Here is a 21,378-nt window from a genome sequence, read left to right on the forward strand (position 1 = left end):
TGGTCAGTTGAGCAGGGTGAATAGACTAGATTAGATGGGTTGCGAGTGGCGAGTGGCGGTGTTGCGTCTATGTGTCCTCCTGAGGGATGCGTCTTGCGTCAGACTCCTGCGTCGTGTCAGGAGGCTGTCGCAGAGGCTGTGATTGTCACGATAGAACCATGAAGATGTGATTGCTGATGACTAACAGGGGACCCCTCCCACCTGATGATCAGTTAACGACCAGACAGGTTTCACCACTCACTCAATCCCAAATGTATTAGTCCTGGTCCAAGGTGAGCAGGGGTTAAATGCCTTGCAGGATAGTGTCAGGCCCTCCCACTGGAGATTGACAGCAATTCACAACAATTGGCTTCAAACAAATAGTTTCCAATAGAAAGCTACCAACAGCACACTGACTTTAAACAAGATTAAACTAATTTACTTGGACTGGAGAACAGGCTTCACCACTTACTCAATCCCAAATGTGTATGTATATCACCTAATGATGCCCGGTTGCTCGGTTACAAATTTGTAGTTTCTCATTTTCTACCGTTTTGTTTTTCTCAGGCATTTAGTTTGCAATCCTTGACAAATTTGCCTTTGTTTCTCTGACCTCACACTCTTTTCCATCACCTGTAGATGCTCAGCCAACCCCTAAGCTCTCAGTCATAGGGTATGGGGAAGTTTCTAGATTAGACATCAGTGATGAGCACTCATTGGAATTGTCCTGCACGTTCAATGCCCCCTGGTTTGGTCCAGAAAAGGTAATTACTCTATTTTGTGTGTACAGAATGAGAGACTCATTGGTGTGGTGCTGATACAATGCTAATCTCACATAATACCATTCTGTAGAATGATGTAGAAATGGCATTTGAGCTTTTCCTTGTAATGATTATTGGCCATTCGTCTTGTCAGATTTTGGAAATTATTAAATATTACTTCTGTAGCACAACACTATTACACAAGTGTGTACTGCTCTCTAAAAGAGCAACTTTGTATGTTTCTTTGCATTCTCCTCCACAGCTCACCATGGATGTGACCAGAGTCTCTACTCAGTATAGTATCTACTCCAAGTCAATCGCCTCTGGAGAGGAGATGAAGGCTCTTCTTCAAGCCCCAGTCCCATCAGGGGAGTACACCTGTAAAATTGATTTCAGGGGGTCTTACCATACAGGGACATCTGTGGTAATATCTGTGAGCAGTGAGTACCTATGTTTTTCAGATAAAGTGCACAGCAGCTCCCTCTCTTGTACAGTGTCAATAATATAGCCTCTCTTTTTCAACAGAGTGGCACAAACCAAATGTTGGACTCATCATTGTGGCTCTCTTCACAATCTTATCTGGAGCAGCTATATTGGTGTACATGTGTCTGTCGTGTCCAGAAGAGGGAGACACCAAATTCTTGATATCGTAACACAATTATTTAACGTTAAAAAAATGGAGAACAGATTGTTGGTACTGTAAATTTGGAATTTTTTTGTATCAGCAATTGTCCATTTTACAGCTACATGATGAAGCTTAAACCTACTGCACGAATTCAACTGAAATGTGAGGAGATTCTTCTGCATTTAAAAAATGTGATACATAGTAGCATACATAGTTAATGGGTTTGTCACTCAGGCTTTAAAGAGTGTGTAAACAAGCAGTCATGAACTGTCTTTTCATATGATTTAGTACTTCCTCATGCTAGAGGGCTTGGCAGAAGTCTAGTACAGTCGTTGACTGTAATTTGGTCCAGGGAGTCGCTAGATGGTGCCAGAGAGCTAATTATGTAAGACAGCACACGAAAATCAGAAAAGAGGAAAGTATTTTAAAAACAAGAGTAAGAGACTGAGTCATTAGATCTCAGATGTATTTATTGTTTTATTTGGTGTTATAAAGTCAATTGTGACACATTTAAGGTAATTTGGTGTGAACATTTTGTTTTTTACAAATAGATCTGGTTACAATATTGTTTTGTTTTCGATGGTAATGAAAAGAAAACCAAACATAGAAGAAAACTATTTACAGGACACAACTCAGTTGCAGTTCTGTAGGACTACTTCGGTATGCTATGAGAGGGACTGATCATTGACTGACAATAACAAAACCCAATAGAGACAAACAAGACTGTGAGGCTGAATGAATAGTATTTTTGAATTATCAGCAGGGAACATGTAGGTGAGCACATAACTTTTTCGCTTTCATAGCATACACAAATTACCATCTTGAGGGTTTGGCACCATTCACCTGCCAAAACCAAGCAAATAGCCGTAGTTTAATGAATGGCACTGCAGTCTATTAATGAGATGCTAGAACAATGTGCCAGAGGACCCCTGAACATGCCATCCAAGCTCAATATACAGTACAGAGAGGATCCTAGTAAGTTTACTCTATGTTTGGTTTTAACATTTTCTGAAGATGTTAATATTTGTTCCTTTTTCCAATCCTTAAACATTAATGCAGAAAGATAAAGACTGTTGGCCTGGTAGGGACCTGGTACCTATAAGTCCACATACATTCTGGGTTATCCTTTCTGAATGAAGGAGGGGAGAGCATCTATTGATCCTGGAGAGACAGTCATATTGCAATGGTATTCATTGTTTTCCACTGAATCACTACGATGGTAGTGTAATACAACCTCCCTACTCTTATTATGTCAGGAGGGGTTAAAAAATATGTGAATACATGTGAATTCTCAGAATTGCTAGATGTTCCCCCCTCTCACTCTAACTCGAGATGGGAATAGCTGTGAGTATTGTGTAGCACCATGGATAGGTACAGGTCTCATTTACATGGGGAATTGTGGGTTGGAAAAGAGGGATGGCTCTTCGTTTCTCTCTCTAGTAGCGTCTGTTGCTGCTGCTAGAGGATGTCACAGACTTTGTGATGGTGGTACCACCACCCATTCCGTAGCCGCTGCTGCCACCGTAGGTGCTGCTGCTGCCACTGTAGCCGCTGCCACCATAGCCGCTGCTGCTGCCACCACCATAGCCAAATCCACCTCCAGAGCTAGGGCTGGAATAGTCTGGAGACACAGAGAGAGAGGGGTCAGTTTAATCTGCTGCTAAGATAATAGATTTTTAACATTTCAATGATGTGTGCAATGCATGCAGTGAATGAAATGAATGGAATCAAGCTGCTACTTACTGCCTCCAGAGCTCTGCTGCACGTGGATTGTTGCTGTGGCACCGCCACTGGACAGTCTGTGAATAAGTGCAGTGTTAGCAGAGTCTGGTGCCAGGTTTGGTTGATGAATACTGCAGCAATGCTTAGTCATGCATCCAAATGACTGTAGGTAATAAGAGTCTACCATAATACAATGCTAACAAGTTATCTCACTAAGTATCCAACTCTCTCTCACCTGCTCTCCTCTCCCTCCAGCAGCTTCCTGTAGGTGGCGATTTCAATGTCCAGGGCCAGCTTGACGTTCATCAGCTCCTGGTACTCGCGCACCTGGCGGGCCATGTCCTGCTTGGCTCTCTGGAGAGCATCCTCCAGGTCCTTGATACGGAGCCTGGCGTCCTTCACCGCCAGCTCACCACGCTCCTCTGCCTCAGCAATCTGAGCCTCCAGGTTGGCCCTCTGTGGGTTGAGAGATGAGGTTTAGTATTAGCCAGGGCTATTATTTGTCTGCTAATTAGCACAGCAAGCATTCTTTAGCATTAGTAAGTGGCTAATGCTAACATGCTAGCATTATTGGATTTCCTGCTTGGAAATGAGATTGCACACACACCTGTCCCTTGACGGACTCAATCTCGTTCTGCAGACGGGAGATCATGCGGTTCAGCTCAGAAATCTCAGCCTTGGTTGTGCGCAGGTCATCACCGTGCTGTCCAGCAGAGGACTGCATCTCCTCATACTGTGAGAATAAGGAGGACAAAGCAGGAGGTGAAGAGGAGGTTTCATTTTACTCAGTGCTACTTGTAACGGGCAATTCAGCAATGTTTGATCCTGCACCCTTAAAACTGGTTGGCAATCGTCTTTGCTCACCTTCTGCTTGTACCAGGTCTCGGCCTCGGCCCTGCTGCGGTTGGCAATGTCCTCGTACTGGGCGCGCACTTCAGCCACGATGGAGTCCATGTCAAGGTTGCGGCTGTTGTCCATCTCCACCACCACAGAGGTGTCCTTGATCTGGCCCTGCAGCTCACGTAACTCCTGAAGGACCAGTGGAAGTTGGAGAATAGCCTTTAGATTTGACCCCATATCAACATATCTGCAGACTACTCTATGGAGAGCAACATCTCACATGTTCATGATTACATGCAGAGGATGAGGCTCTATGAAAGTGTAAATGTGAAAAGTATATGCGTGATTCATACCGCCTCGTAGACAGCCCTGAGGAAGTTGATCTCATCCTGAAGAGCATCAACCCTGGCCTCCAGCTCCACCTTGTTCATGTAGGCTCCATCAACATCCTAGAAGAGGGACAGAGGGGATTCAATAGATGGTACTTAGATGGATCCCAATGTCTACCTCAAGATTAGGAATGGAGGAACCATATCTTTTATCACACTCACCTTCTTCAGCAGGACAAACTCGTTCTCCACTGTTGCACGCTTGTTGATCTCATCCTCATACCTAGTGAAAGACAAGGAGCAATCTTTAATGCAAGATCATCAGTCATTGTTCCTTAACCACCATGTTTTCATTCACCATGGTTAAGCTTAGCTATGTTAGCAAACTTGGTGGCAACCAATGCAGTCTGTCAATACTCACTTGTTCTTGAAGTCCTCTACCAGACCCTGCATATTCTTCAGCTCTCCATCCAGCTTCATCTTCTCATTGCCCAGGCCATCGAGCTGTCTGCGCAGGTTAGAGATGTAGGCCTCGAACATGCCATCGATGTTGGAGCGGGTGGTGGTCTGGTCCTGCAGGAGGCTCCACTTGGTCTCCAGCATCTTGTTCTGCTGCTCCAGGAAGCGCACCTGTATGGAGAGAGGGGAATAGTTAATTCCATTGAAGTGTGTGAGTATGTAGAAGACTTAGAAATTAGTGGATGTGGATAGATGGAATCAGGAGTTTTTGGACAAGAATGCATCAGGCATACTGTACATTGTTGAGAGAGGAGATAAGAAGGAGCTCTAATGGTGTGTCTGTGTACAGGCATGTGGCCAAAAAAAACACAATTGAATTTGACCTAATAGCAGACTCGCTGTAAAAGCCACACCTATATCTGCCTAGCTGAGCTGATAGCATCTCAAGGTTGGGCCTTTATGCTGTTGCAGCCACACCCTGTCCAACACTGTGCTAACTGATTATGCCATATGGTAATTTATGGGTACACACCCAGTCTGAACAACCTGCATCCTGGGAGTCATGAGGACACCTGATCTACTTGATAACCTGCCTGGAGATGTGTAGCTCTCATTTCTTACTCTCAAAACAAGATAGTAGTATGAGAGGGATTATCTGTCTGTTAAAACACATCCAAATTTTCTCTCCCAGAAAGAGTGACTCATTGTGTGTGTCTGGCTTTAAGTGTTTTACTTATCTCTCGTTGATATGACTCATCACACAGTCTGATGCACTCCGAAGGCCACACATTCATTCTAGCCATAAAAAACTAGGTGTGGCAGATAAACCGCAGAAGACAAAGCAACTCACTATTCAGGCTTAAGGTGGTGTTTACTTTGTTTTTCGATTGCTTGTGAGACTTGATTCTCTGCCAATTAAGGGTGTTTTGTTTAAGGAAAAAGGCTTTGGGTGTGGACAGGTAAAACATTTTTTTTAAAAGCCATAGAATGTGGTAGGAACATAGACAATGTTTGAAAGCGGCTTATTACACTGCACTGAGTTTTCCTGTCTCCCATAACAACTATGTAATAGGCACAATGTACAAATGCCAGACTTTGGACTCTGTGAGTACCCTGTAGATTGGTCCACACCCATGGTTGCAATAGACAGATCCCCACCCTTGTTTAGATAGCAAAGAAGCAACCACAGCCCCAGGGCCTGATGAGGTTAGGCTACCTTTTTCAAACTCAACTCAACTGGGTGAGGTGCACAGAGTACATTTAAATAGACGGGGGCATGATCATAAACAGTCTCCAGCGTGTTTTCGAAGCTTTTCTAATCACAAAAGTCAGAATTCATTGATGGATTCACCACTCTGGAGATAAGATTCATGACTCTCTCGCCTAACTATTTATTTCCCCCTAGCTACAGCTTAGTATTCCTGAGGTTGCAGAGAAAGTTGTGACATATCAGTAAGGCGCTCTGTCATCAAAAATGAAACATGCCTGCATCTGGAGAACAGCTTTTCTCTGCTACAGTATTTTGACAGTGAGGACATGTTATGCTAATAGGTTTGCATGCAAATATACAGTCAGGTGAGCATAAGTAAAGATGAAGTTGCTTCATCCATTATTTACATTGACTGTGGTCATTATACAGAGATGTAACTCTGCACTTATCTTACCTCAGTAATCAACATCGAATAGCTTTGATGACGTACATGGATGCTTTGTACTACTAGAGCACTCACACACACATTTACTTTAAAAGTCACTCTCTTTTAAAAGGAATTATTTGCATGGGAATGGATGTGGACATGCATTCCCTGAACCTCTCATATACTAGCATAGCAGATGGCATGCCGTTGATATTGATGTGAACACTCAGAGCTGAAGTGTAGGTGAGATGTAGTCACACATAGGGTTAATGGGTACTGACCTTATCGATGAAGGAAGCGAAGCGGTTGTTGAGGGTCTTGATCTGCTCCTTCTCCTGGGTGCGGACCACCTGGATGGAGGGGTCGATCTCCAGGTTCAGCGGGGCCAGCAGGCTCTGGTTGACTGTGACAGCTGTGATGGGGCCTGAGACGAAACCGCCACCGCTGCCACCACCGAAGCCACCACCGAAGCCACTTCCATAGCTACCTCCATAGCTACCTCCATGGCCACCTCCATAGCCACCTCCGCTGCTGCTGTAGCTGGTGTAGCTACCACCACCCATGCCACTTCCCATACCAGAACCTGAACTGCGGACGGACATGGAGGACCTCATGGAGGAGCTTGGTCCGGATAATGACTGGCTGGAGTAACTCTTGCGAACCATACTTCCTGACCTGCTCATGGTTGTGGTTGTCAGGGTTTTCTTGACTCTACTTGACAAGAGTGAGATAGAGAAAGAAAGCAAGCGGAGGAGGATGGAGTACAAGGAGGCGTCAAAGGAGAGTCAAGTCCCTCTAAGTGACTAACTGCTGACATTGCCCTGGTTTTATACTTTCCCAGAGCCCAGGGGGAGGGACCTCACCTGGAACTAGCAGACACACCCACTCCGACCCGCACTCTCTTTCTCTATCCTCGCTGCCTCCACCTGCTCCTCCCTTAGTCCCCTGAGCCTGTAGCTGCAAGGAGTGGCAGACTGGTAGAGAGGGACTGTGAAGAGATAAGCCAGGCATGGCTCAAAGGGGGAAATAGAGAGTGGTGGAATGTGAAAATGTGAGTAGTCGTAGAAAGGGGAGGGATTTTTTTTATACCTTTTGGGTTAACATTTATAGAAGAAATGGTCTCAAAGAGAAGATTGATGACTATGCTCCATTAGCACAGTTTTAATAATTATTTTCATTGGCAAGTGCAAACCAGATATCATATCAACAGACATCAGTATACAGTAGGCTATACTCTGCCTACAGTATTTACGTTGAGTAAAACTTGACACTTTACATGCCACTTTATTTTTTACACTAGCAAGTGTGAGAAAGTATCCGCTATTTTTGCATTATAGTAATGTTTGCCAGATGCATAACTCATCTTGGCTCTGGTGAACAATGAGAGAATGTGCAGTGATTCGTGTCTCCTCCTTGGGGCTGACTGACAATTTTGGGGCTGACTCAACATTTTTATTCTGGTTTATTCTGGTATTTGATTATTTCAAACACACATAGTCATCTTACTTAGGCAATTTACTTTTCGTATCTGATAAGACTTTTGCCAAGAGGCACTGTATAGAACATGCTGTCACTTTTACTAGCAGAGAAAGGGTAGACCTCTGACTATATAACCTGTATTAACATAGCTGCATGAAACCTCAGACTCTCTCTCTCAGTCCCCCCCTTTACTTTCTCATGTACTGTTTCTGTCTTCACATCTCTCTGTTACTCTGGCACTCCCACATGCACACGCACACACACCCTAATCTCACTGCTTGCATAATTTATGATATAAGATGATTATATATGTATAGGCTTATGTAAATACTTGAATGAAAGATTATATGAGTGAATCACAACCATACCATACAGAACATAAAGGTAGGGTGAGATAATGATTGTGTAGTATTGTTGTAGTATTCTATAGTACTATACTATGGGTGTGTGTGTGTGTTCATATGGGTATTTGTTATAGTGTGTGTGTTTGAAATTTTGTGTATACTGATTAATTCACTTGCAGTCACTTGCAGAGTCAATATAGAACTAACTGAGTCTTAAAGCAGAGTGCTTCCATGCACCAGTAAAAGACCCAAAGAAAAGCCCTTTTTCATGTTCTCACTTGCTTCAGTTTTTCATTGCTATAGCATACACACAGACTTGTCACAAGTGAATTATGTCATGCCCTACTCTGAACCAAACAGGAATAAAATGTAATGTGAAAACAATGTCCTTCACAAAGACTATGAGAACAGTCAACTATAAAGAAAAAGACGCTTGCAAAAAAAGATGAAAAGCAAATAGAGAGAGCTTGCCAAAAAATGTCAGTACACAAAAGCCGCCCAGAGTGCAGCCTTAGGGGATAAAGGTACTCTCCCTAAACTCTTTTTAAAATCATCTCCTCTTCCCCCACTTCACTTGTAATATCCTCTTCTTGACTTTTTACCTCCACGAGTCTCGTGTTTCTTCCTCTACTCATCTCCACACCACTCTTCTTCTCCTCTCCTCTGTGTTAGCTTGCTCATTCTTTGTTTCTGGCACAAAGTGTGAATTGGGATCAAGTCCTAGACAATTAATCTTGTTGATGACTCTTCTCTTTGCAGGTGACATTCTGCACTGCAGTATGTGAAACCTGACAACTTGATTGAATGATTGCAAATGCAACATGGTAGACTGAAAGATGTGCCCAGACCACATATCGCGCTGCTTCAACTGTCCCTGCCCAGAACGCACTCATGCAACCATGCCACAACTCACACGTAACGGGGGGGGGGGGGGTCTGGAGACTGGAGGAGCTGAGAAGAGGGTGCAGGGAAGAGGCAGGTAGCATGACAGCTGGGGCCCCATGCTATAACAGCACCGAGGGACCAGTCGATGTGGGGGTTGTGACAGGCCAGCCACGGGTGGCCAAGAACCACCGGAAACTCAGGAGTGGATGAGGTGGAGCTGGATGGTCTCTTGGTGCTGGCCTCCCACAGACAGAGGGGGGTGGTGAGGTGGCTAACTTGTCCGGAACCCAGAGGTCTACTGTCAAGGGCAGTAACAGGATGGTTGAGACTAGCCAGGGGGATCTTGAGGCATTTGACCAAGCCGATGTCCATAAAGTTGCCAGCCGCTCCGGAGTCTTTGAATGCCTCAAGAGGATGGAGAGATTCTCCCAGGAGATGGAGGCTGCCAACAGGGCACGGACCTGGCAGACTCAGGAGAGATGATAGCTGCTGTAGTGATAGGACTCACCACAGGTCCCCCCCTCCTGGGTGGGTCTAGCCTTCCCGACAGCTCAGGACAGGAAGAGCGAAAGTTGTCTGATCCTCCACAGTAGGGGCAACGTCTCTCCCTTATCCTAAGATCCTGTTCTTGCTGAGTGAGTCAGGTTCTCCGCAACTGCATCGGCTCCTCAACCGTAGACAGAAGGGGGAAACATGGCAGACTGTAATTTAAAAAGTCAGGGAGCATTGGGTCAGAAACCCACAGCACCAACCTGGATTACCATTGTACCATTCCAGAGCAGACAGTCGTAGGTCCCTGGCTTGCTGGGTAATGGGCTCGGAATGCACAGGCGGTGGTGTTTTTGTAGCTGACGCCGCCTGACCCTGGATCTGCTGGATGGCCATGGTGAGAGCTTGCACATTGTCAATTGCTTGTAGGAGTAGTTGTTCATGCCTACTGACCGTGGCTCCTTGGATAGCCAAAGCAGCACCTACTCGGTCCATTTCTGGTAGAGCATGTACTTGGTCTAAGTCTACTGGGTCCATGTTTGTTTCAGTTCTGTCCCAAAGTAGTGTTCACAATATCATAGTAGCTGGCCAGTGTAACAAGGTAGAGTGATGTTGACCCAAGTGCAGCAATAACACAGGAGTCAAGGTTTGCAATAATCCAAAACATAGGTACTTTACGAGGACAGTCAGGTGATACATACGACAATGAAGGCTCAGGACTGAACACAGGGTGACAATTGAGCCAGGCTTATATGCTGGTCAGATAACTAGACACAGGTGTAGCGAAATAAGGTTAAATAAGGTGAACACAGGAAAACAATGAGGAGTCTCTGGCGGCCACTGGTGGCCAGTGGAGGAAGCAGCAGGAGTGATGAGGATTCCTCAGAGCTAGCTGGCCCAGTTTGTAATCAAATGCATTTGATCACTGATGTGAGAAAACATTTCAAGAAGTCTTGAAATCAGTCCATCTTGGGGTGAAAGAGAAAGAGACTGGCAAATCTATTTTAATCTGCTACAGTCATTAACCCCCCTCCATCTGACAAGACCAGCTACTCAACTCCATGCATCACCTACCTGGGCCACACCCTGTCAGCTATCAACCACAGTCCTCCTGCATGTCAAGCAAGAGTTGTTGAATTATGGTGACTAAATGAAGCTGCAGGCTGCAGTATAGAGGCTATTGACAACAAGTGTTGCATGTAGCCTACTGTTCGATGTGTACAGGCTACTGTACTTTAGTGTACTTTAACATTGTACATAATGATATTAATAAGGTGTTTTATCTATAGTTGGATAATGTACCTGCTGTACTTTTTTTTTTTTATGAGTTTGCATATGTGAATGTCTGTGTGTAACCACCGGTCACTTCACTGGCTTTAACAATATGCCTTAATGACACTCAACAAAACCTGGCGGTGAGAAGGTTGAGTAAATATTGGTTTTGCTACACATGTCAAAGTTGAACTACTGTATGTCCAACTCTAACACAGAGCTTACTACACCATAGGCATCCTCAATATGGAACATTAACTTAACCTAATCTATTATATCACATTAATACCCAAGCAAATGTCATATTGTTCAGATCGAGTCTATCCTATTGTTTTTTTCTGATTCCAGAAATAAACTCTTGCTTTTTTTATTTAGTTATAGTTTGTAATATGATCTTTTTTCAGGTGGGTGAGCTGTTATAATAATTGTTAGTGTTCTCCCATGATAAGGTAATGTAGCCTTATTCTCCCCTAGTGAAACTTATCTTCGACTTCAAATAAAATGGTCAACTAAGATGTTATGAAAATGTTATGGCTTGAAGACAGTCTGCAAGGCCCTGTACACACTTAGCAAAGCTTGAGAGTGCAGAACTAGTCAAACAGCTTATGCCTTATAAGCGTTGGGGCAGTGAATGTGGTGTGACAGCTTATTATTCTGTTTGAAGGGGCAATCTCATTCAAACAATAACAAAGTGTTCTCCCCACAACTTTATTTGCTGAAGGATGAGGCTGGAGAAATGTAACCTATCAAATGCCCATGAGATTAAAATTATAGTTTTAACCATGTTTTGGCATAAAATATGCTTATATTTTGGGTTCTGATGGGGTAAGACAGTTTAACTAAGGACAAGGCATGTAAAGGTTATATTCTTCAAGGATCAGTGGTTATATATCAATCATTTAAAAGTTTTAAAAAATGTATGTACGTCCCAATCCCAGATTGCCTGTTTAACTTTCATTCCCTATTTAACACTATTATTACAAATAGCATAATCAGCTTCCAATCTGTGGCTCTGACAGTCTGTCACTGGCCACAGAGCCCACAGTATCTTCTAAATTTCAATGGTGAACTCTAACATTTTCCAATAACTGTAACTGCAAGTTTGCAATATGCATAGCAGGTGGACAGAGCAGTTATGTTAGCAGGCAATGTCAGATATTCTGCCACTACAGGAAGTTTGCAATGTATCACAAAGTGGCAATGGCTGCATATCAGGATTTTGACAGAAACATTATGGGCATGGTAGGCTACACATTTGTGGTTTTACACACTACAGGTCCTTTGCAGCACTGTTTCAGCAACTATGGTGGATGCGTAATCTAGGCCAGCCCAGTACAGCTCACCTTGGTTCAGCTTGGTTCGGCTCTGTAGTGTGAATTAGGGTTTTGTATTACCCTGTGCCTAAAACCTCATCAAAGCAACATTCAGAGTATTTCAAGCCAACTACAGTTGATCTGAATGAATATAAATCACACCATTCATTGAGAATAGGCCCTTGTCACATGAATAATATGGTATGAAGTGCAAATATGAGGCAACAAAGAGCGTTTAGAACCTTTTCACACACTATCACACCCCTCTTGTTTGTTTGTTTTGGCCTTCCCGTAAGTTTGTGGGTGTGTTGCTATGGGGGTGGGTTTTTTTACGAGTTACACTGTGGGTCATGCTTTCACCACCTGTGCAGGTACACACCCTCAAATACCGCTATGGTTCAAAGTCTAGCATTTGACACAACACCACAATACAAGGCCTACCAGACAAAGGGAATTCTGTTGAACTGCACTACTGCTGTACACTGCAGAATAAAGAAACTTGGCCAAAGCCAATGCCAGTCAACATTTTTTTGGAAAGGTTTGAAGGGATATTATGTTAGGCCTGTGTTAGGCCACTTCCCCATGCCAACCTACTTCATTGCCACTGTAGAATGTGAACATGTTGTACTGTACCTCTATGGAATCTCATCTAGTAGTGGGTATGGGGTTAGGGTTGGGGTTAGGGTACTCTGTTTACTAACACACCTCCCCTCAATAATACCCCTCTCTTTCTCTCTCTCTCTCTCTCTCTCACACACACACGCACACACTTCACCGCTGAGGTATTATAGAATGACTCACCCTTTATGAGAACACAGTTCTCATAGTCACTGATCTAATCTGGCAAAGGCTCTGGTTGAGGTGTAATAGTGTTTTTACACCTGTATGTGTATGACTATTATGCATACGTAAGTCTATCTGTCTATGTGTCATTGTCTATGACCAAGCACCAAGTGTTGCTGTATGTTTTTCCCCTTGGGCTGGGCATGAGGCAACTACAGCCCTGGAGAGACAGTCCTGGAGGGGCAACACTGTGTGTAGCCGTTTGTTCCAGCCTAGCTTTAGCATACCTGATTCAAATAATCAACACTAACCATGGTCTTCAATTTAGACAAAGATCAATGGAACAAGGTAAGAGCCAGGCAAGAACAAACATCTGCACACAGTAGTTGGTCCTGTAGGACCAGAGTTGACCACTAGAATATGCACAGCTGGTGATTTGTTTTGAGCAGAATTCATTTAAAGGGTATTATTACTTTGAATTATATCAATTACTCCTGTATTACTCCCGGTGCACAGTCAGGTATGAGAAGGCGATGTTCTATTTCCAGGCTGAATGGACTCATTAGTGTCCTGTTCTATAGTCTTGGGCAGCTTGGTTGAAACCTGGAAAGCTTGTTAGAACAAATCCGTCTCCTCAGCCCTGCACATTCCTGTGACTTGCACCTTGATGGGAGCTTACATCGTATCGGTGTGATCTCAGAGGTCACTCACGTCTTAGCCATCATATCCATCTTACTCATTTTGGGGAGTGTCTTTTTTCAGTCCTCTTGTGAAGCGCCTCTGTTTTTGCTAGGCAGGTTATTCCTGCCATCTACACCTAGTCCTGTTCCTTAGTGTGAAAATATGGTGAAATCGTTACACCAAATCTGGTACAAATGTTCTTTGGGATGTATACATCCATTTTAGAAAGGGTGCCCAAAAAATCTGCCTCATTCAGTATTTAGTTTTTTTTACATAAAACCGTGAATGGCCACCAACACAGCGCCTAACTTCAAGAAGATCATGTCACACTTAATTTTGGTTCATTAAGCAATTTTTGGCTTGTTTATTTGGTAGTAGTGTACCAATATTCAATAATATACCATTACTTATCACAAGTGGCCTACCCAATGTGGTAGTTTGTGCTATTGAAACAATTCATACAAATGTTTTAAAGTCCAAGACGTCCAAGTCCAAGATGGTTCAAAATCACGGAGACAAAAATAGTGGGAAAAGGAGAGGGGCAGATGAATGTGTGAGTGTGAGTGTGAGTGTGTGTGTGTGTGTGTGCCTGTGTGTGTGAGAGAGCTAAAACAGAGGCCTTGGCACCCTGTTTTTTGGGCCACGACGGCACCCATGGATCCCTCTGTACCAACTCATAATGGTAAACCCAACTAGTCTCATCTGCTTGGACTGATAACTGTACAGAACCCATCTGTGCCATCCTCTTTTCATGCTAAAATCATTGACAAAGCTGCCATTGTACACTCATTTCATACCCACCAAGTTTCCACATTTGGTGAATATGGCAGCAGTGAATGCTGTGAATGAATGAAATTTTAGTAAAGCCTGACTCTTTTGTCTCTCAAGCTTTTCACAAATGGTATTGACACAGATCTCCTGATAGTTCTTTCCCATAGCAAAAGCAACCCACATGTCCATGGTTTGATATTGTAGTGTGGGGGTTGCAATGGAGAATAGACAATGACTTTATAATACAAATCTTTATTCACACCAACAGATGTACAGTCATTGTATCTTTCCTATGAATTAAAGAATGGCCAAACATATGTCATTCATGTCTGAGTAAAACAGCTATGGCAGTTATGGATATAACTACAGTACCTGTATCTATGAAACTGTGTCTGGTTTCCAGGGATTATGCACTTAAAAACAAAGAAAAACATTTCTATCTCACTCTCCATTGTCCAAGAAACTGTGTTTCACAACTCTCCCCGAGGGAACAAATCCAGTCAATGCAGTCATCGCTGAGATAATGTCTCATTCATTGACTCATTCCTTATAAGGAGGTTGTGTGTGTGTGTGTTCATGTGCCCTAATGTGCTTGTGTGTGTCTGGACAGCCTTTACACATGTCTCCACCCTTCAGCCCTTTTGACATACTATCGACTCAAAGACCCAGATGGGTACTTGATTGGCAGTGTGCAGGGAGAGTGGGAAATTATTAACTCTTGTGGGTGTGGTAACTGTAACACTGAGAGTCTGATGACATTTGGATACAGTAACATTGTCTGACATTTGACTATCATTATGATATCAAGATGTTTATGATTGGCTGTACAAGCAATGCCCGATACACTGGACATTAGCACCTTTGCAAAGTTTGTACCTGTCATTTCAAAAGCAAAAACATCATTTATGGCATAATTTTCTAGCCTTGAAAATAGTCTGTGGGAGGACTGACAGCAGTTCACCATATACAGTGTGTTTCGATTACTAACTGTATTTACAGTATTACAGTAATAGTACAGTAGTATAGTCTATTGTTAACATTTGGGCTATTAGGAAACATTGCCTAATGGCAATGATGACCTTCTAAAACACAATAAAAATCAGGTGAAGATGATGTTTGCAATGTGTACAAATGCATGCATCAACAGATTTCACTGCACTGCAATTTACAGTCATTTGAAAAAGACCACACTCATGTCAAGTGAGAGAGAGTGCGCGTGTGTGTGTTTGTGTGTGCGCGTGTGTGCGTGCCTGCGTGAGAGAGAGAGAGAGTTTGTGGTAAACAGATACTTTCCAGCCTCCAATTGTATGATTCAGATAGCGATAAGATGTCTGAGGGAGGTAACCTGAAGTTGAAGAGCTGCTTCTGGAGATTGATCTCTGATGAGTGAATAGCCCAAAGGCTCTACACAAACAATCCCATCATGTCAACACTTCTGATTTGATATACACATGCAGCATTTGTTTGGAAATGGGCACAGAGACCAGTATACTTGATTGATACCTGTAAAAGTATAGAATCATAGCATTGCATAGGTCCAGTTGGCAAGGTAGACATTCTTGCACAGAGATTGATATATCATATATATCAATATATTTCATGTGTAAGTATATCAAAACACTTTTATGACAAATTTGACCCCCTACTATCCTGATCCTCATCACCCCAATGGATTTTATCCATAGTCATTCTCACATTTTTGTAATTCTTTCCTCCACAGGACAACGCATTTGTAACATTACTTTTATTTACAGATAAATTACTTTTACTTTTGACCTTGTATGTGCCACTTTCAAACCATGCCACTCAGCTCTGCTATAGGTTGCAACTACTGTGAGGACTTAGTAAAAAGAGAGAGAAGGACTGGATGGGACAAGAATAAAGAACATATATTTATTACCCATTAAACTTCAGGCGGTTATGGACATGATAAAGCGGACTCTACACTCTACTGGCCACATGACCAACTAACACAAGTTAACGTTACGTTATATCTGACTCCAAAATATATTTTATGATTAATAATGATTGATAAGGATTTGCTCATTCCGGTGCGACAGATACTCAATCATAGCGGATCCTAGATTCCATTAAGAATACCCAATATGCTATGACTATGCATTAGCTACAATAAATCGTGAGGAGTTTACATGATACCTGATGTTGATGACTCAAGTCTACATGTTGTTAACTATGCACAATAACATTAGGCATTAGACATTAATGAGAACTCTATGTGATAACCTGGTCACGATTAGGTTGGGCTGTTTTAACAGAACCTTTAGCTAGTGCACAACATCACATTGAGGCAAATAGGAAGAATGAGAATAGAGTATCAACAAATTAACCAATTTAATAGTTTCAAAGAAACAATCTGCTGTAAACAAATAGAAGATATATAGACATTATATATAGACATTACAATAGCATAGAAATTTACAACATGTGAGATGTGATATCCACAGGATGTCCACCAAGCATCAACTGTAAATAAGTGGGGGCATTTGTCACCATTCACAAAGGCCACTGTCATTGTATCAGCCACATGTAAACACATGTAAATAGTAAGATAGCGCATGACTGTCTCCACCAAATCCATCTACAACTATGCTGCCTCTGCTTACAAATACTTTTGAAGGTGCAGCTTTTTTCCTTACATTACAACTTTTCGTTGACCTCAATTGAAAACATCACTAAATTCAAGGTACGGATGGGAGGGAAAGTCACAAGAAAGACCAGTGCTAAAAATGCATCTGACTATCCTTGTTTATTCTGATGTCATGAAAAGCAACATTTTGATGGATTTATTCATTCACCAAACTTACTAATAACAACAATGATGCAACAGTGGCCATATAATTGGCTTAATAAACGTGTCAGAGAATATAACAAAAGTCCTTTAACCTGTCTAATATGTAATTATCGAAGCAATGCATTGTGCAGCTTCATTGACCAAAATGCATCTGCAAAAGTCCATTCAGCTTTGGTAAAAGGTGGTTACAAAGGATGGTTGAGACTCCTTTTCTTCTTGCCTTTTACAATTTCAATGGTCCTTATTATGGCTGCTGGTCAGAAACTAGTGGAAATTGCATCTTGCTCTCTGCAGCAACGATGCTAAGTGCACTGGCAGTGCACTAGCTAGCTAGCTTTTATCAGATGTCTAGGGCAGTGATACACCTGATTGAAATAATCAACTGATCATCAAGACCTTGATTCACTGAAGCATTATCATGCTGGAAGTAGCCAATAGAAGATGGGTAAATTGTAGCCATGAAGGGATGCACATGGTCAGCAACAATACTTAAATTGGCTGTGGCATTCAAGCGATGATTGATTGGTATTAACAGGCCCAAAGTGTGCCAAGAAAACATTCCCCACACCATTACACCACCTCCACCATGAGAAGGTGTACAGGTGTTCCTAATAAAGTGTTCGGTGAGCGTAGTTTACAGTTATCAAAACAGAGTTTTGAGTTTAATGGAAGCTGTGATAATCACACCTAATATTTCGCCATTATAGAGGGTTGATAATAGCTGGGAGTAACACCAAGCCATCATCCTAGCCATCATAACTTAATCTAGGCCTCATTTGCAGGAAATGTTACAGAGACCAAATGGCACAAATCTTAACTGGAAGAGTCTCAAGGCTGTAGTCTGTATGATAAAAATGCACATTCAAAAAGTGTGCCCCTCTACCAACAGATTGTCACGCTGTTGACTTTAAATGTGACATTTAAATCCTTTGGTAGCTACCGTATGCGATCACAACCTGTCAAATTTCAAAGTGTTTTTGAACTACTTGGCTCTTCCAGTGTATTTGGAATGTGCTATTAAGCATAAGGAAAATTTCATTCACTGTTGTTGAACCTCTGACACATAAAGTGATCAGAAAGACTGTTGCAACAAAGTCAAAATGGTGAAAAAGAGAAAAGACCCACAGTTCTTTGTTCATTCAGACGACACTTTACCTCAGATTCCATACTTGAATACCTTGGAACTCGCGGGTGAGGGACTCCACCCTGATCTCACCAATGATTCTGCACTAGCTTGATGTTGTGAAAGATTCATTTTAACTCAAATTGGACTGGTGTGTTTGCATGTGCTCATGCAACCCCTACATATGGGATACAGTCTTTAATTACATTAATCGGCCTGATGCATTTGTGAGGTGTGCAGACTTAGTATGTCACACAGGATAACCCATAGTCATAGCGTTGCGCCCCTACAAGAGGTTTGAACAGGGTGAGCAGGTGGCAGTTATCAAAATATTTGCTGGTTTCGTTTCCCACACTTGGAATGAGACACACCTAGACCTAGCATGCAGAACCATTGTAAAGTAAGCTTTGTTTCAAAGGCTCGACTGATTGTGTCGACTCATCTGTCAGTGGATGCAAACACAACCCTGGGCAAGAATTCAAACCTGTCACAAAAGGAACATGGAGGGAAGAAAAGACTAGTTATAAAAAAAGATTGTTGTCACTAGTACAATTTATGTCAAGTCCTGCATGGGAAGAGCTAAGATAAACATGAATTGTCTGCAGTGTATCATGTTATGTACTGAAATAAAGCTGTTAAATCTGAAATGTTACGTGTAATGCAGTTATCATGAAATGAGATCAAATGTATGATTGCCTTTTACAGATTTACAGTCTTGTTCTTCAATTTGCCTGTGGTATAACCAAACTATTCCAGCGAAATACCAGACGCAGATTGTATTCTCAAAGTCACCGAAAATATTAAATCAATTCAGATGATACATCTTTTTGAGTGTTAGGTATATATTTGCATGAACTCAATACAAACTTTCTTTTTAAACACATGAAAATATGGTTTGTCACTCAATCTACTGAATATGAACTGCAAAAGCTTCATCTGACGTACCCTAAAAGTGTTTACGTATGTTACGGGTGGAGAGGTCTTTTTCTGTTAGACCTGGGGTGTTTTGTTTGTTTGTGTTCTCTCTCTTGTGTTCCAGTAGGTCCCTCCTGTCAGGTGAATCAGTGGGAATGCCTGGCAGCTGGGATCCTTCAATCAAGTCCTCATTTGTCCATCAATTAACCCCTACCACACCCTATTTAAGTTATTTTGTTTGGTTCCTCAAGGGGAGTGGCAGTCCTCATTTGGTTTGGCTAAGTTAGAGAGGTGGCAGCTCTCCTTTTGTTTTTTGATACTTTGTTTAGGATGTAGTTTATGTTCCTGAGTTTTCACTTGGTTTATTTACCTTTTTGTAAACCTTGTTTTTTTTTCTCTTCTTTTTTCAGCCGGGCACAGAGTTCGAGAGGTAGGGTAATTAGTTACAAACCTGCAGGTTTACATCTTGTCCTGCACACACGTAGGGTACCCCTTGTATTAGTACATCAGAGCGTTGACGCTAACCCTTGTATTGTTTAGGTGCTTCGGCGCCGGTCATGGGGATTTGTTTAGGGGTTTAGCCTTGGGGTCGTTTTTGAGTTATAAGTTTAGATTTAGTTTTTTTCCTGGGGTTTTTCCTTTAGTCGTCGCTGCATAGCTCAGGGGGTTGGGTCTATGTTGTCTCGTTCTGTGTCCCGTGCTGCTGTAAATAAATTATTATTGAACAGATTTTTGGTTGTCGCTGGTCTCCTTCGTTCATGCTCTCACTGTCCTGTGTTGCGCCGGCGGTCCCCTACCACCAGGGGGTTTGGGCGTAACAACGTATAAATGCTGTATGGATGCAGTTAATATCTTAAATTGGAACTATAGGATATAATGACTATTGTCAGAGGGTTGAATGTATGAATGGAGTTTGGTCAGGACACTTAACATTTGTCGTTTAATCATTGTTTATTAAAAATGGTAATACATTTAAGTATGGCTCCGCTCTGTATAGCTCCCCGCCTAAAGTTTAACAACATCAAATACAAACTAACATAGGCAGGGAGCTCATAACTTATCAACCCCCCCCCATAGGTAGGTTACATACAGAATGACCGAGGGTAGAGGCTGGGGTCACGCTATTTAACCATGGTTACTGCTTTACCCTTGTCCCTGAACATTTGTATACGTATTTGTATACGACGGACAGCTGCGCCATTCGACTTAAAGTGTCCCACTTGAACAAATGCAGGCTTCATTTATCCACTTGTTAGTCTATAGTATTGGCCAATTACCAAACAATTAGCACAAGGTTAGAGCGATATAGCATTAACCTACTGAATACCAGTTTAAAGGCATGCTGAAAATGTACCACTTTCAACGTTCACTGCTTTTAGCTTCTAAGGTGCTAAAATGTTGCAGAATGTCACACACTGCAGCGAGTGACACACACTACAAACACTAATTAGTGATAGGGGAAAAACACTTTTTCTCTCTCTCTCTCTCTCTCCCTCTCTCTCTCTATCTCTCTCTCTCTCAGTCAGAGGTATTTTTGGAATGGCAGGCCCCATCTTGGAGCAGATCAAGTCTTTTTGTGCAGGTTCTGCTAAGAATCCACATTCAAAAGATGCACAGTATTAAGCAACTGAGAATAAAAGAATTCTGAAAACAAACAAGTTAAGTTAGAGTTAATTGCATCCACTAATGAAACAGACAAAGTCAGTGAGGCAAAAGTAAATGCATTACTATCACAAATCTGGCATCAGGTTGTTTATTTAATAGAGAGCCACAGGGGTTGACTAGCTCATACTACTGTACACCCGGAAGAGAGGTTATATAACTTAAGCCATATGCATAACAGTTGACATTATTAAATAAATGACATCTGTCCCAGCACATCTGAGCTGCTGTTGAATGAATGAAGCATACAGCTCCATTAATAACATTTACAATAACATGACCCTGGTTTACACTTGTCTCTTCGCACCTTCACTCTGCACCTATACAGTGCCATAGTTGCATATCAGAACCACCCCGCCACTGAAACCGGTCCCCAAAAATGCATTGTTCTTTGTTTCTTTTACGAATAGCTTTCCCTCTTCATTCATCTTGTTATTGTGATTGACAAATTATTTGATGTGGTTCTGTAACCCTCGGTAGTACCCTTCAAACCACGC

At 42.3% G+C, this 21,378-nt stretch overlaps 1 protein-coding gene across 1 annotated transcript; it reads right to left on the reverse strand.

Moving 5' to 3' along the window:
* Positions 1 to 1,817: 1,817 nt before the first annotated feature.
* Positions 1,818 to 7,158, reverse strand: LOC310802868 (keratin, type II cytoskeletal 8-like). The gene is made up of 9 exons (XM_083667444.1): positions 6,634 to 7,158; positions 4,678 to 4,886; positions 4,479 to 4,539; positions 4,281 to 4,376; positions 3,952 to 4,116; positions 3,695 to 3,820; positions 3,323 to 3,543; positions 3,109 to 3,164; positions 1,818 to 2,986 (listed from the first exon to the last, which is right to left on the reverse strand). The coding sequence occupies exons 1-9, from the start codon at positions 7,033 to 7,035 to the stop codon at positions 2,802 to 2,804; spliced, it is 1,521 nt and encodes a 506-aa protein (XP_083523570.1). The 5' UTR covers positions 7,036 to 7,158; the 3' UTR covers positions 1,818 to 2,801.
* Between the last annotated feature and the right edge of the window lie 14,220 nt (positions 7,159 to 21,378).

This window comes from Argentina silus (assembly GCF_951799395.1).
Source record: "Argentina silus genome assembly, chromosome: 4".
Classification (NCBI taxonomy): domain Eukaryota; kingdom Metazoa; phylum Chordata; class Actinopteri; order Argentiniformes; family Argentinidae; genus Argentina; species Argentina silus.